Source organism: Vicugna pacos, chromosome 16 (genome assembly GCF_048564905.1).
Source record: "Vicugna pacos chromosome 16, VicPac4, whole genome shotgun sequence".
NCBI classification, from domain to species: Eukaryota; Metazoa; Chordata; class Mammalia; order Artiodactyla; family Camelidae; genus Vicugna; species Vicugna pacos.
The window spans coordinates 58,724,866-58,738,834 of NC_133002.1; the positions used below are offsets into that span (position 1 = coordinate 58,724,866).

Here is a 13,969-nt window from a genome sequence, read left to right on the forward strand (position 1 = left end):
GGGAAGGAAGTAATACCATGTACCAGGGACTCACTGAGGTCTAAGAAAAAGCAGAGGGGAATCACAATTATTCTGCTGAGGAGGGAAATGCACAAAGATCGTGGAGTATTCATTAATTCACTCCACAGGGATTTGAGGGTCTGTGTATGCTGGCCACATGAAAGGTCAAAATCCATTTGTTCATTAAATAAAAAGTCATCAAGTGCCTACGACTGGCCAGACACTGTTTTGGGCACTGGAGACACAGCAGTAAACAAAGAAAAGTCTCTGCCTTCGTGGAGCTTACATTCTAATGGGGATCTGGAGGGAGATGTATTATAACAAAAAGGAAATTATGATTATAGTCGTCCTAGCCTCCATGCACTAACACGCACGCATGTGCATACCCAGAGGTAGAAATCTCTGGTGAGAGGACATAAAAGGTGGTAACACCTGCCTCGGAGTGTGGTGACCACAGGATGGGTGACGCACCTGAAGCCCTTCAGCCCCATGCACTTCACCAACCCCCCCACCAGCCCCTGCGAAGTCTGCTGTTGCTACTACTGTGTCTCTTCCCTACCTCCAGAACTCACAGGAAAAGGAAAAGGGAAAGAAGACTCGAGAGCCTCGGGGAAGTGTGCTAGGAAAACACGCGGCCGTGCTAAGTCAGCCCTATGACCGAGAAATTTACTGAACAAGCTGACACTTTCACGCAGGCATCAAAGCCTCGACCGTCCCAACATGTCATGAAAATGGAAGCTCGTCAACATCCCGGACCCCCAACAGCTGGGTGTCAGTAAACAGCAGGGAAGGCGGCCCATCAGTTCCTCAGTCACACGTGGCACCCAGGACTGTCTGACACGATGGGGTCTCTGAGGTAACGGGGGTCACAACCCTCAGTTCCTCCCCCAACTCAGGGATGACCCTCGTTACACGGAACAGAGCAGCTGCTCAGAACCAATCGTGACCGAGTTAACTCTCGTTCCAGGGAAGAGCTCAAATTCCAGGTTAGATGCCAATCTGTGAGTGAGGGCTGAATCCCTAGATAAGCAATTTCTGATGTGACACACATTCTTTGCGGTCATAAATTCCGTTTCGGGAAAGAGTCTTCACCAACCAACACCGCGCCTCTGGAATTAGACTCCCGTATTTCCTGGAGGATCAGCGGCAAAGCTGGCCCATCTGTGTCTACGAAGGCCGAGGTTCTGTTGTCTCCCTCAGTTTAGTAAACGGCTCTCAGGAATCTAAGGAGGCTAAGCCGAGGACCTGGGCTCTTTCCCAGGAACTTAAAAATTCATCAGTTTAAAAAAAAAAAAAAGTAGTGAAACTGCAACCCTACTATTCACCACCCACAAAAACCAGGACAGGCTCAGAAGGCCAGAGGGCAGCCATGCGGAGAGTCGAGCTCCCTCACCGCGGGCGTTTTAGTGCGAGGCAAGCTCCTCCCTTCCTAAGCTGCAGCGTCAAACACAGACACTGGGCACACACACAAAAAAAGACTCCTGTCACCCGGAGACAAATAATAAAAACCAAAACCGCTGAAGGAAACGTCAATTAGCGTACCCTCCATGGAGGGCAGTACAGAAACATCTACCAATATCACAAGTGTTACAAACGTCCACTGAGGCAGCTGTGTCTATCGATATTACAAGTGCGTGGATCCTTACAACCCAGAAATTCCATTTCTTGGTAGCTTCGTACAGGTACACCCACAGCACAATCCCTATGATGGACACATGGGACGGTCCCCTGTTGCTTTAGCACAAGACTGGAAACAGCTGCCTCTGCGACCGGCTGGGTGAGCCTTGGCACATCCGTAGGTCACACTAGGAAGCAGCAAAGGACGAGACGGGGACACAGCTCCACTCCTGCGGGAGCCCCTCCAGAAACCCACAATCTGAATCCCGCAATGAAATAAGTAGGACAAACCTAACTTGAGGGTCATTCGAAGAAATAAACTGGTGAAAAGTGTCAAAGTCTTCGAAAGTGTGAAAGTCTTGAAAGTCAAGGAAAGACAGAGGGACAACAGCCTGCGGAAGACATGACCCCCAGATGCTACCTGAACCTCCTGCCTTAAGGGAAGGAAAGGCAGGTGGCATCTGAAGGGGCCGCTGTGCAAAATAGAACACAGTGCAAAAACCTGTCTCGGTGGCGGTGAACCAGGAGCAGCGAGGCACTGCGTTTAACAACAAAGAGCTTTTCAGCAGAGTTGAACAGACGGACGCTGGCCTAGGTTGTGCATACGGGGGTAAGGTATTTTGCCTTTGAGGAGGTTAAGGCTCGGAGAAGGTGTTGAGTAAACATCTAACAGTTAAATACAGTGTGACAAGGATGGCAGGAATTCCGTAAGACTATATACATACTGTATTTTGGGAAGCATTTAGTTTAACATGTAAACACATTTATGATTTAAAGAAAACTAAATTGTTCATGTGAAAAGATAATAAGTTACATCACCAAGATTTTTAGAGGAAAAGGGATAAAGTAGTGCTCTTACCTGGGTATTGTCTGTATAATGAAAATATCTTGGCCACGAACTGATTCTTTTATTTCAACTCTTGTTTCTGAAAAATAAAAATACTCTATAGTTTTAAGAAAAGTACTTTATGATGCAATACTTAGGCAGCAACTGGAGGGAGTAAAGGGGAGTCTAAACTAACACTTGGCCTAGTGCACCAAAATAAATTCTTAATAGATCTCAGAATGACAGGTACTTATATAAAAAATAGTCACGGGAAGGGGGAAATAAGCCAAAAGTAAACTAGCCTAGGCAAAAGCAACAAGTGGGTCTACATAAAATCTCAGAGTCCAGAAAAGAAAATCCATCACCAAAATAAAGACAAGATGCTTAGGGAAAAGTATATAGCAAATACATATTGAGGCCAAAGACGTCTTATTCTTTCAACAAATGCTGAGGCCTCCCCTGTACCAGGCCCTGTGCTGGGGTCCCAAAGCGGAGGACTTGGACCAAGGGGACAAAGACTGACCCGGGAGAGGCAATGCAATGCCAAAGGCTGGCAAACTCTCCAGGCCAATGTGCCAAAGACCAGTCACGATAAAGGAGAAGGAAAGAAAGAGGCCTGGACCAAAACGGCCTCACTGCGAGCTGGAAGATGCAGGGAGGAAAGGAGTACAGGAACGTGCAAAGACGTGGGGCAGAGTGTGCCGGGCAGGGGGGCAGTCACCGTCCACCTGGAAACAGAGTGAGTGAGGAGGAAGGGAGAGAGGAGGGCAATGAGCCAGCAGGGGCTGGACCAGGCAGGACTCTGGATTTTATTCCAAGGGTGACCGACAGCCACTGGAGAATTCAAGGATGAGAAGAGTGTGGCCACTGGCTACCGTGCGACAGAGACTACGGCAAAGCCCAAGTGGCTACTTGCTGGGGAGCAACCCCAAGTAGTTTTTGAAGGAGTCCAAGCAAGACACAGATGGTGGGCTGGGCTGGAGCAGCAGCAACGGAGATGGTGAGAAGTGGTCAGAGATGGAGTCTTGAATCTGAGTGCAAAAGGCGTGCTGACGGATGGGATGAAAGGAGAGGCCGGTGAGATGCGCAGAATGCAGGTCCCGAAGGGCCCCATGCACGTGACTGCCAAGGAGCGTGGACTCCAGCCTACAGACTTTTAAGCAGTAGGGAAGTCAAAATATCTGCGTTTTGGAAATAACCCGATGGAGGTGAGTAGGACAGACTACAGCGGCTGAAAAGGGAGGTGAGAAGACCCAGAAAGCAGCTACTTCAACCACACAAGAGACAAGGAGGCCAGCGATGGGAGGATGGAGAGGAAGGTCTTCATCAAACCACCCCCTTTTCCCTGAGCCTTTCCATCTATGAGCTCCTCAAATACCAGTATGAGCTAAATCAGTTATTGCTAAAGAGACTATCCACCCTCTCTGCGTTCACCCTCAGGTCCTAAATACTCACATCTCCTAACTCATCCTGGCAGTAGATAAACTTTCTTTTCTTTTTTTCTTGGGGTGGGGGTGGGGGTTAAATGTGTTTATTTATTTATTTAGTGGAGGTACTGGGGATTGAACCCAGGACCTCATGCATGCTAAGCATGCGCTCTACCACCGACCTATGCCCTCCCCCAGAGATAAACTTTCTAAAGTCACCAAGTAGAACGCTGTGCATGCAGGAGCTGGATGTGTGGTACCCAGGGGTTAGCTGTAACAGACATGTAGCTTATACACATCCTGGGAACGGGTGCCTTCCACTACGATGCGTTAAACTATCCTTCCCTCTTCCTACGCTTTGCTCTTTTCAGCTCCCCAAGTGTCAATTTTGTCTTAAGAAATTCTCTCTTCAAGCTCATTAGACCACAGTTAGTTATATCTTAGAAAGAGAAAGGGAAGCACAGAATCACGAATTGAAGGCTTTCAACTGGGCAAAAAATAATTCCAAATTGTTTTATACCAACTTGTCCTCACAATGAGTGATGGCATCATAACATGAAGTCTGCAGCCCCACTAGGGGGTTCACAATGATGTTCCGAGGACACTAGCTACCAACAGAGTGCCTTCAAGCAATATCATGTAATGTTACAGTTCTCCACAGAAACCCAGACAGCAGCAAAAAGGGTGACCAACCCAGAGTGAGCGTCGACAAGAGATGTGAGAGGGCAAATGAGAGATAAAATGAACTCAAAGAGGGTTTTATGTAAGTCATTATTATCTAGTACCGGATTGTTCTTGACGCCACTGGATGATAGATAAACGAGACGGATAAATGTAAAAAGTATTTATCGGGGGAGAGGGTATAGGTCAGTGGTAGAGTGCGTGCTAGCATGCACAAGGTCCTGGGTTCAATCTCCAGTACCTCCATTAAAAAGCAATAAAAACAAATAATCTTAATTACACCCCCAATAAAATATATATATAATTATTTTTAAACATTTAAGTAAAAAGTATCAAATAGCACAATATAGAAGAAAAAACATATTCTCTCCTTTATGTCACTCTAAAATGACAGAATATTTGCACTATCTTGGAAAAAGAGGAAGGGAGAATTTAAGGAAGACAACAAAGAAGTCAACATTTAGAGGGAAGTATGGAATGACTTCTACCTCTGCCGTTAAAGAGAAAAATTTTTCAGTGTTAAATATGAGCAACAATTGCTTTTTAAAAACATGCCAGCTGATTAGACAGGGTTTAGAGAACAAAGAATGTTTAAGACATAATTTTAACTTACCTCCATTGGTCTCTTGATAAACCACAGACTTCCCCAATTCAGCACCAAGACGCCTATGGGGGGAGAAAAGCAATTAAAAATGCTCTTTAGAAAAAAAAAATCCAGTTTACAGGCATGTGTTTAATAAAAAGATTAAAATAACTAGACTGGCATTCTTTCAAAAAAAATTTAGAAAGTTTAATTCATTAAGAACTGAAAATCCACTGTTATTCCATTAGCTGCTTCAAGCATTCACCTTTTTATAACATGTTGCTTTACTGGAAAGAGCCCACAACCAAAGTTTAATGTCTAGTTCCGTTGTTTTTAGAATAATTGCCTTCGAAAATCAATGCAAAACAAGTATTTGGTTAGTAGCAATAATTCCAAAATCACAAGCCACAGGTAAAGGCCTCACTTGTCAAAAGCATTACAGACTTCAGTGCCATCAAGCAAACACAGTGAACCTTGTTTGGATCCTGATTAGAACAAAACCCATTTTTGAGACAATCTGGGAAACATGAACAAGCACTAGATACTAAAGTATTAACGGTGTGGTAGGGGTTTTTGGTTTGTTTTAGTTCTTAGCAGCTAGCATGACCACTTTTATGAGTGAAATGATACAGGGGTGGAATCTATTTAAAAATACTCCAGCCAGATATACAATGGAGTATTATTCAGCCTTTAAAAAGGAGTGAAATTCTGGTACTTGCTACAATATGGATGAACCTTGGGAAAATTATTCTAAGTAAACTAAGTCAAATACAAAAATACAAATGCTGTGTGATTCCATTTATAGGATGTAACTAGAATAGGCAAATTCAGAGCCACAGGAAAGAGAACAGAGGTTACCAGGGGCTGGGACAGGGAGGATGGGGAGTTAGTCCTCAAAGGGTACTGTTTGTTTGAAATGATTAAAAAGTGCTGGAAATGGATAGTGGTAACAGTTACATAACACTGTGAATATACTTAATGCCAGTGAATTAATTGTATACTTAAAAATGGTTGAAACTTGTGGGGAGAGTATAGCTCAGTGGTAGAGTGTATGCCTAGCATGCATAAAGTCCTGGGTTCAATCCCCAGTACCTCCATTTTAAAAAAAAATTTAATAAATTAACCTAATCACACCCTCTAAAAAAGAAAAAAAAATTTTAAATGCTTAAAATTTAAAACCTTCCTGAAACAAACCTTTCAAGAACCAAATATAAAAACAGAAGAGCAAAACTATTGCCCTTTTAAAAGTGCTCTCCTCCCCCTGCTTTCTCCCAGCAAGATAACTGTGGTTAATCTGACCCAAAATAAATAGACACAGGCTTTATATTTAAAATTAGTATTGTAGTTGGCCTTAAAACGAAAGATAAATAATCAGGGGTCAGAAATAGAAACCTGGTAGTAGATTGCAAAAGGATTGTTTTGTTTTTGCACTCTTCTAATCTCCCTGAAAACAAAATAGGCATTGCTGAGAAAATATGACTAAAGTTTCCCCTTTCTTCTACATTTCCATCTGGAATTTAAAAATATACTCACACAATTATTTATCAAGTCTGAAAAATTCATAGAACGCTAATGTAAGTATTTAAAATTTGAAAATAACTTTAAATGTTAAAAGACAAACTTATTTCTTTTGTAACAAGTTTATCTGCATAGGGCTCATAAGGCTCTTTCTTTCCATTTGGGCTCTGGGATTCTCCACAAGAGCCAACTAGGAAAGAGGTCATTTACTAAACATGTATTATTCAGAGGGCCACTGTGAGCCTCTGCTCTGCTAGGTGCCTGATTGACATTATTATGTTCATGCCCACAGTGTTCTAGGCTCAATAGATGGAATCATCCCTATTTTACCCATTAAGTTCAGGAAAATCAAGTCTCTCCCGCACTGTCACAGAGCTAGTTAAGTGGCAAGACTGGGAGGCCATCAGATTCCCAAAGGCCACTTGAGGCCACAGGCTTCCTTAGGTTAAAAAGACAAGGAAAGGCAAAGACTTAACTTCAAATGACTGACTTTATCTACAGCTGACTTACAAAATACGGTCAGACCTATCGTTTCTATCACCAACCCCGACAAACCCACCCCCCACCAGCGTTGCCTTGTTTTCACTGCCCTCTCCTTCATCTCTGCTTCTGTCCGAGCGCCTGGGGAGGGGAGGGCATCATCCACCTGCAAGGCCCTCCTGCTGCCCCACCTACTGCACCCGCCCCGCCCCGTCCCGTCCTGTCCCGTCCCGGGCTTTGTAACTACGAGCGGGCCTCCGTCTCAGGGAGGAGACCTGGGAACGGCGATGACCAGATTCGGAAGTCAACTGCAACCGTGGGGAAGGGAGCCAAATCCAGAGCCCCTCTCTCCGAGATGCTCACTCCAGGGCTTGCAGAAGTGGGAGTGGGGAGCCGAAAGGAGGGCGAGCAGGCTAAGGACCCGGGGTGGGGCGAAGCCAGTAAGAGTCCGCTGAAAGCTTTTTAGCTGCAGAAGTCGGGGGTGTGGGTGCCTTCTGTCACCTCCAAGGGTTTGTCTAGCCCTGAGACGGCAGGATTCTGCGACTCCCTCCCCCAGGGGCAGGGTGACGGGGCCAAATTGCCCCTCACCCGGGGGAGGCAGAGCAGAGGCGCAAGGCCGGTCCGCCGAGAGCGGCCCCTCGGGACATCCCCGCCCCCCGCCCCTTACTCGGTGATGCGTTTGGCCAGCTCGGTGCAGGCGGCCGTGGAGTTGGCCGAGAAGACTCGGTAGCCGGTGCGGGCGGCGTTCATGGCCGGGCGGGCGGCGGGGCAGGCTCGCGGGGCGCGGAAAGCGGAGGACACGGAGAGCGGGGGCAGCAGCAGCAGCTTCTTGGGCATCGTCCGGCCCGGGGCGCAGTTACAGCCGGCCCGCGCGGGGCTCCACCGGGGAGCGGTTCCGAGCGAGGTGGCCGCGAGGCCTGGCTGTGGAAGGCGCCAAGAAGCCCGGTACAGGAAGGGAGAGGCCCGAGACCCGCAACCTCCTCGGACCAAAGGCCACCAAGGAATCTGGCGCAACCGGAGCTCGCCTCGACCTGCGCCTCAGCCGCCTCAAAGAGAGTGGCGAGGGCACCGCCCCCTCTGGGACTCCGAAAGGCGCGGCTAGAGCGCCCGCACAGCCGCCATCTCAGATAAGGGCAGGGCGGTGGGCAACTCTCTAAAAGCTTGTTTTCCCGAAGGAAGCATCACGGATTCGCTCCTCCGCTTGCTTTTGTCCCTCCAAAGGAGTTCTTTTTCTCTCACATTCTTGGGCGGTGCAGCGTGACTTGGTAGCGGTCTCACCCTTTCCAATTTTTCTGCCAGAATCCAAAATGTCTGCCTCCGAGTAGGCCGACGATCTAGCTCTGCGCCTCTATGATAACACTGCGCGAGCGCCCTGCGAGGCGCATGCGCTGGGCTGGAATTGATTTGAAAAGTGGAGGGCGGGGTTATTTCCCGCTGGTTGCCTGCGATATTAAAATGCACCTAAGGTCGTGTAGTCCTAAGCCTGATCTTTATTCCCCAGACTCCAACCTTGCATCTGCATGTAAGACAAGGCTCTCTAGACGGGTCAAGTCGCTTCTGTCAGTCTTTGCTTTGCTCTCGCTCGGAAAAGCCTTTCTTCTTCCCCTTCCACGTGCTCCCGTCCCTCGAAGATCCACTCATGTAACAGGTGCACCACTGAGTCTTTATAGGTACCTCAACCGCAGTCAGCCGCTCCCGCCTACTGGACGGCTCCATGTATGGCACCATGTATAGTTGCTTCTATTTTTATTTAGCTTTGTAAACATCTGTCTTCCTAACTAGGATATAAGTCGTCTTAGGGCAAGATCATGTATCACTTTGTCCACTGGGGAAAAAATGCACAATGTAAAAGTTGAGAATTATGTTTTATTAAGAAGGTGTTCTTAGGACTTCAAGCCCGGAAGTCAGCCTCTCAGAAAGATCTGAAGGACTGCTCCCGAGGGGTAAGGGAGGAGCCAGGATATATAGGAGTTTTTACAACAAAGACCAGGTAGTTGGAACATCAAAAGATTACTTTAATTAAATAATTAATTTAATTATTTTTAATTCTAAAAAAATTAATTCAAGTTAGTGAATTTAGTGCTTTTTTATGTATGGGAAGATGCAGGAGTCTGGGCTCACTAAAATCATTCCTTTGATAATGCACCTTAGCTCTCTAGGGCCAGTGTCCTGTTCTTTCCCATCCTGAGTCCCCTCAGGGTGGACCATTGTGGGTGGATGCAGAGGCTGAGGGCTTGGCAGTGGGCAGCCTACTTGTCTCTGAGTTCCCTCCGGTTCACCATCTGGGCGCCAATAGTAGTTGAAGGCCTAATGGCCACAGCATCCTTTGTTGATGTGACAGGTAACATTTTTCATTCGCAACTTAGTGCTTCGTATCTCCCAGTGTCCACGGCAGTGTGATGGGTTCCAGAGACACGCAATCAATACCTATTGAATCAGGTCCAAGAAGAAATAAGGGACGGGGAAGCATCTGATTCACTAGTTATCAGCTGCCCCAGGATTGAGGAGGGAGACTTATCTCTCGTTTCTCACATTGACAGTACAATCTTATGAGGACTCTGCCTGTTGTGACCTTGGACCTAAAGGGACAACTGATTGCAACTCTTATATCATGAAGCCTCCCAAGCCTGAAACTTCAGGATTTGGAAATTGAACTGCCCTGGGGCCTGCAGCAGTCAGACCCACATTCCAGCTATCTCTCCAGAATTACTGCCCTGGTCACCTCCTCTCTCCTAGAGCAGTTGAAAAAGGGAAGGAAGAAAGGAAGAAAAGAAGGAAGGAAGGAGGGAAGGGAAGGGAAAAAAAGCACACCCAACTGGATAATCCAGTATAATCTCCCCGTCTCAAAGACCTAAACTCATCTCATCTGTGAAGTCGCCTTTACCATTGTAAGGTAATCAACTCACAGGTTCAGGGGCATAAAAGAAATGCTCACATACTGAGGTATGGAAAGTCATTCTGGCTTATACGGAGTTAACTTGAATTTGATGCTAACTAAAACAGCCCGTTTTAGTAGTAAATGTATGTTGTACATCTGCTTTAATTATTAAAGAAAAGGACGGACTGACCAGAAGTAAAGAATGTCCATGTTAAAAATAAAGATTAGATGCCTTCCTTCCTGGGACACTACTGCTGGTCCTCCTTTGATGATAAGACTCCCTTCTCAGGGGCCAAGGCCGTACTGACTCACTGTGTACGTGCTAGTCTGGTGGGTTGTGTTTTTTTTTAAACATTGGTGGAGTGTATCCCTGACTTGTTTGATGTTTTTTGTTGACAAGACATAAAACTGTGCTGAGAATCACGCTCACTTCTCCAGCGCAGTTCCTCAGGTGGGAGGCTATCTTCTGGGCTATAGTCCTCAGTTTGGCTCAGATAAAACTCTTTTCTAGTACTATTATAGATTGTTTATTATTTTCATTTCAATATAATCCCCTTGATTATTTCAAGGGGATATGGATGTCAACATCTTTGGGGGGGACTGTTATTCTTCCTACCACAGAAGGGAAAAAAAACAGAAAAGAAAGCAGAGGAAGGGGGTTCTAGAGTGGGGGTAACAAACAAATTTTGTGTATTCTACCTTCCAAAATCTCTGGAAGCCCTCCTGCCTTCTTCCTCTGGCTGTAGGTCTCTCACTAGGGTCACAGGGACCCCCCAATGGGTTCCACCCACAGTGACCTCCTCCTCACCTACCTGATGTGAACATCCCCTGGAGGATCAGAGTCTAGGCTTCTGATTATTATGACTCAACACATTTGGGAACTACTTTGTCATCTATTCTCCACATAGGCCAGAGTGAGATTTACATATACAGATCTAGTGACCTCCCTCGAAAACCATCGTGGCTCCCCATTACTTCTATTTTTTTTAAACTTATATACAATTTATTACATATAGAAATTTCATTGAGATCCACAAGGACAGATAATCTAGAAATAACATTGATCTAGAAAGAAACATTGTATAACATGCAGAGATGTTGTAAGTCAGCCTTTTTGAATTTACAAAGTTGGCCTCCAATAAGAAAGAAAAAACTACGTAGAAAGAAGTTCATAAAATTTGTTTCATTTTGTATTGTATTTTTGCTACATATACACAAAAATATTTATTTTTACCTGGAATAATACTATTTTTCCTTCTGAAAGAATAAAATTAAAGTCTTGATTTCTAATTCTCGTGGTGTCATATTATCAAAATTTAGGAGTCTAAAAACTCACAGGAGCAAATTTATTAGCCTGAAAACATGTAGGAGGAAAAGCTAAGTTTCACAACTGCATTTGAAAAGAAATAAATGTTCTCACAAACCACCAAAATATGGGACCAGAGTGCACTGCTTTGAATTGTGCTCCATTATAATAATGCCTTGTGGTCTTGTTTCCATTACTTCTATTTTTAAAATTTTTTAATTTTTAATTGAAGAATAGTCAATTTACAATGCTGTGTTAGTTTCTGGTGTACAGCATAGGAATCCAGTTACACATGTGTGTATATGTATATACATTCTTTTCATATTCTTTTTCATTATAGGCTATTACAAGATATTGAATATATTTCCCTGTGCCATACAGTATAAACTTGTTGTTTATCTATTTTATATATAGTAGTATCTGCAAATCTCAAACTCCCAATTTATCCCTCCCCACCCCCTCTCCCCCCAGTAACTGTAAGTTTATTTTCTATGTCTATGAGTCTGTTTCTGTTTTGTAAATAAGTTTATTTGTGTCATTTTTTTTTTTAGATTCCACATATAAGTAATATCATATGGTATTTTTCTCTTTCTGGCTTACTTCACTTAGTATGATAATCTCTAGGTCCATCCATGTTGCTGCAAATGGCATTGTTTCATTCTTTTTGTGGCCGAGTAGTATTCCATTAGGGGTGTGTGTGTGTGTGTGTATGTATACGTATACATACACACACACATATGTATATGGACAGCAGAGTTAATTTACCACCTTGGGCGCTGGCTAACCTCAGGAAGCAGAGCCACCCTGCCAGCCCTAGACAACACCCCCACCTCTGCTCTGTCACACATGAGATCAGTTTCTATTTTACTTAAAGCACTATATGCTGGGGGCTTTCTCTTAGGGCCTCTTAGCCTGTCCCCAGCTGGTTTCCACTTGTTTGGGTGATTATCTCGCCATCAGACTGTTGGCTCCAAAGGGCAGGAACTGACTCTGTCCTTGCATCTCTGGACGAGACAGATCAGGTATGGCCAGCCCATCTCATTTTCTCTGATGAGAAATCACCAAATTTAAGATTGGAAATACCTTCACAAAGCCCCAGTGCCTAAATTACTACAAACTTCCTTTATTTCTCCATTGATAAGCTAGGGAGGAAGGGTCATACAGAATGAACTTGGGATAAACATTTAGGGGCCATCTTATGGGAAACAGCTGTTCTCCCAGACTGACTCAGGCATGGAGGGATGAAGCTGGGATTAGGCACCTGATATCAAGGGAAGCGCCCTCAGGCTATGCGTTTCATCTCAGCCTGGGATCAAGAACGGCAGATTTTAATGTGAAGCTTCAGGAAAAAAAAAAATGAGCATTTGGAAGTTCTCCCCAGTTTATGACCTACGGGTAATAATCTCTGTGGCACCATAGTGGCTCACAAAATACATCTGGGAGAAGGTAACCCTAGTGCCTTCCCCGAGCCTGGCACATAGTAGGTGCTCACCTGGTATTTGTGGACTCACTGAGTGGTAATAACTCATTGAACAGCTATTGATCTCTTACTTCGGTCAGGGATCGCCCAACTGACTTCATTCTTCCAAGTTCCGTCCTTCCTCCCCTCCAATATCTCTCACCTAACCTCCACATCCCTGCACCAGATCCCCAGGTTAAAAGCCTCCGGGGCGGGGCGGGGCGGGGCGGGGCTGGGGCGATATAGTTCAGTGGTAAAGCGCATGCCCAGCACTCAGGAAGTCCTGGGTTCCATCCTCAATACTTCCTATAAAAGAAATTTAAAAAATTTTAAAAAAGCTTCCAGGGCTTCCCAATGCCCACAAACCCAGACTCCTTAGCCTCATATGGCCTAAGTCTCCCCTCCCATCTCCTACTTTCCTACCTTAGACCACACCCTGGGTCCGTGGCTTTCTGAACTATTTGCCATTTGCTGAAAATGACATGATTTTTTCATAATTGAGAATCTTTGTTTCCACTGTGATTTCTTCTTTGTTTTGTGAGTTGTTAGAAGTGAGTTGCTTGATTCCTAAACGTTGGGAAATTTCTAGAGATCTATTACTGAGTTCTAATTTGACTCCACCTGGTGAGAGAACACACTTCAGGTGAATTCAATCTTCTGATACTTGTTGAGACAAACTTGGTGGCCCCGAAAGTGATCTATGTAGGCAAATGCCCTGTATTCACCTGAAAAGAATATGTGTTTTGCAGTTTGGGGTGGGTGCATGTTCAGACATGTTAGTTAGATCAAGTTTGTTAGTTGTATTCAAATTAGCTATTATCTTAATTATTTTGAATCTGCTTGTTCTATGATTGTGAAGTTTTTTATTTTTCCTTTCAGCTCTTCAACATTTGCTTGATATATATATATATATATATATAACTGAATAACTATGCTGTACACCAGAAATTAACACAACATTGTAAATCAACTATACTTCAATAAAAAAAATTTTTTTAATGGAGGTACCAGGGATTGAACCCAGGACCTCGTGCATGCTAAGCCTGCTCTCTACCACTGAGCTATATCCTCACCTCCCCTAAATTTTATTTTAAATGTAAGTTTAGGGAGAGAGGGTACAGCTCAGTGGTAGAGTTCATGCTGAGCATGCATGAGGTCCTGGGTTCAATCCCCAGTACCTCCATTAATAAACAA

The 13,969-nt window shown here is 44.8% G+C and overlaps 1 protein-coding gene across 2 annotated transcripts in view; it reads right to left on the minus strand.

Annotated features, from left to right (window-relative positions):
- PRPSAP1 (phosphoribosyl pyrophosphate synthetase associated protein 1) overlaps window positions 1–13,969 on the minus strand; it is a 44,489-nt gene that overhangs the window by 15,454 nt on the left and 15,066 nt on the right. The window contains exons 1-3 of one of the 2 annotated variants that reach the window (XM_015235321.3): window positions 7,800–8,321; window positions 5,165–5,217; window positions 2,477–2,543 (exon numbers count right to left, since the gene is read on the minus strand). In XM_015235321.3, the coding sequence (XP_015090807.3) occupies window positions 2,477–2,543; window positions 5,165–5,217; window positions 7,800–7,969 (290 nt within the window). In that variant the 5' untranslated portion in view covers window positions 7,970–8,321. Of the gene's footprint in view, window positions 1–2,476; window positions 2,544–5,164; window positions 5,218–7,799; window positions 8,322–13,969 lie in introns of those variants that run through there. The other variant, XM_015235322.3, reaches the window with a different exon arrangement.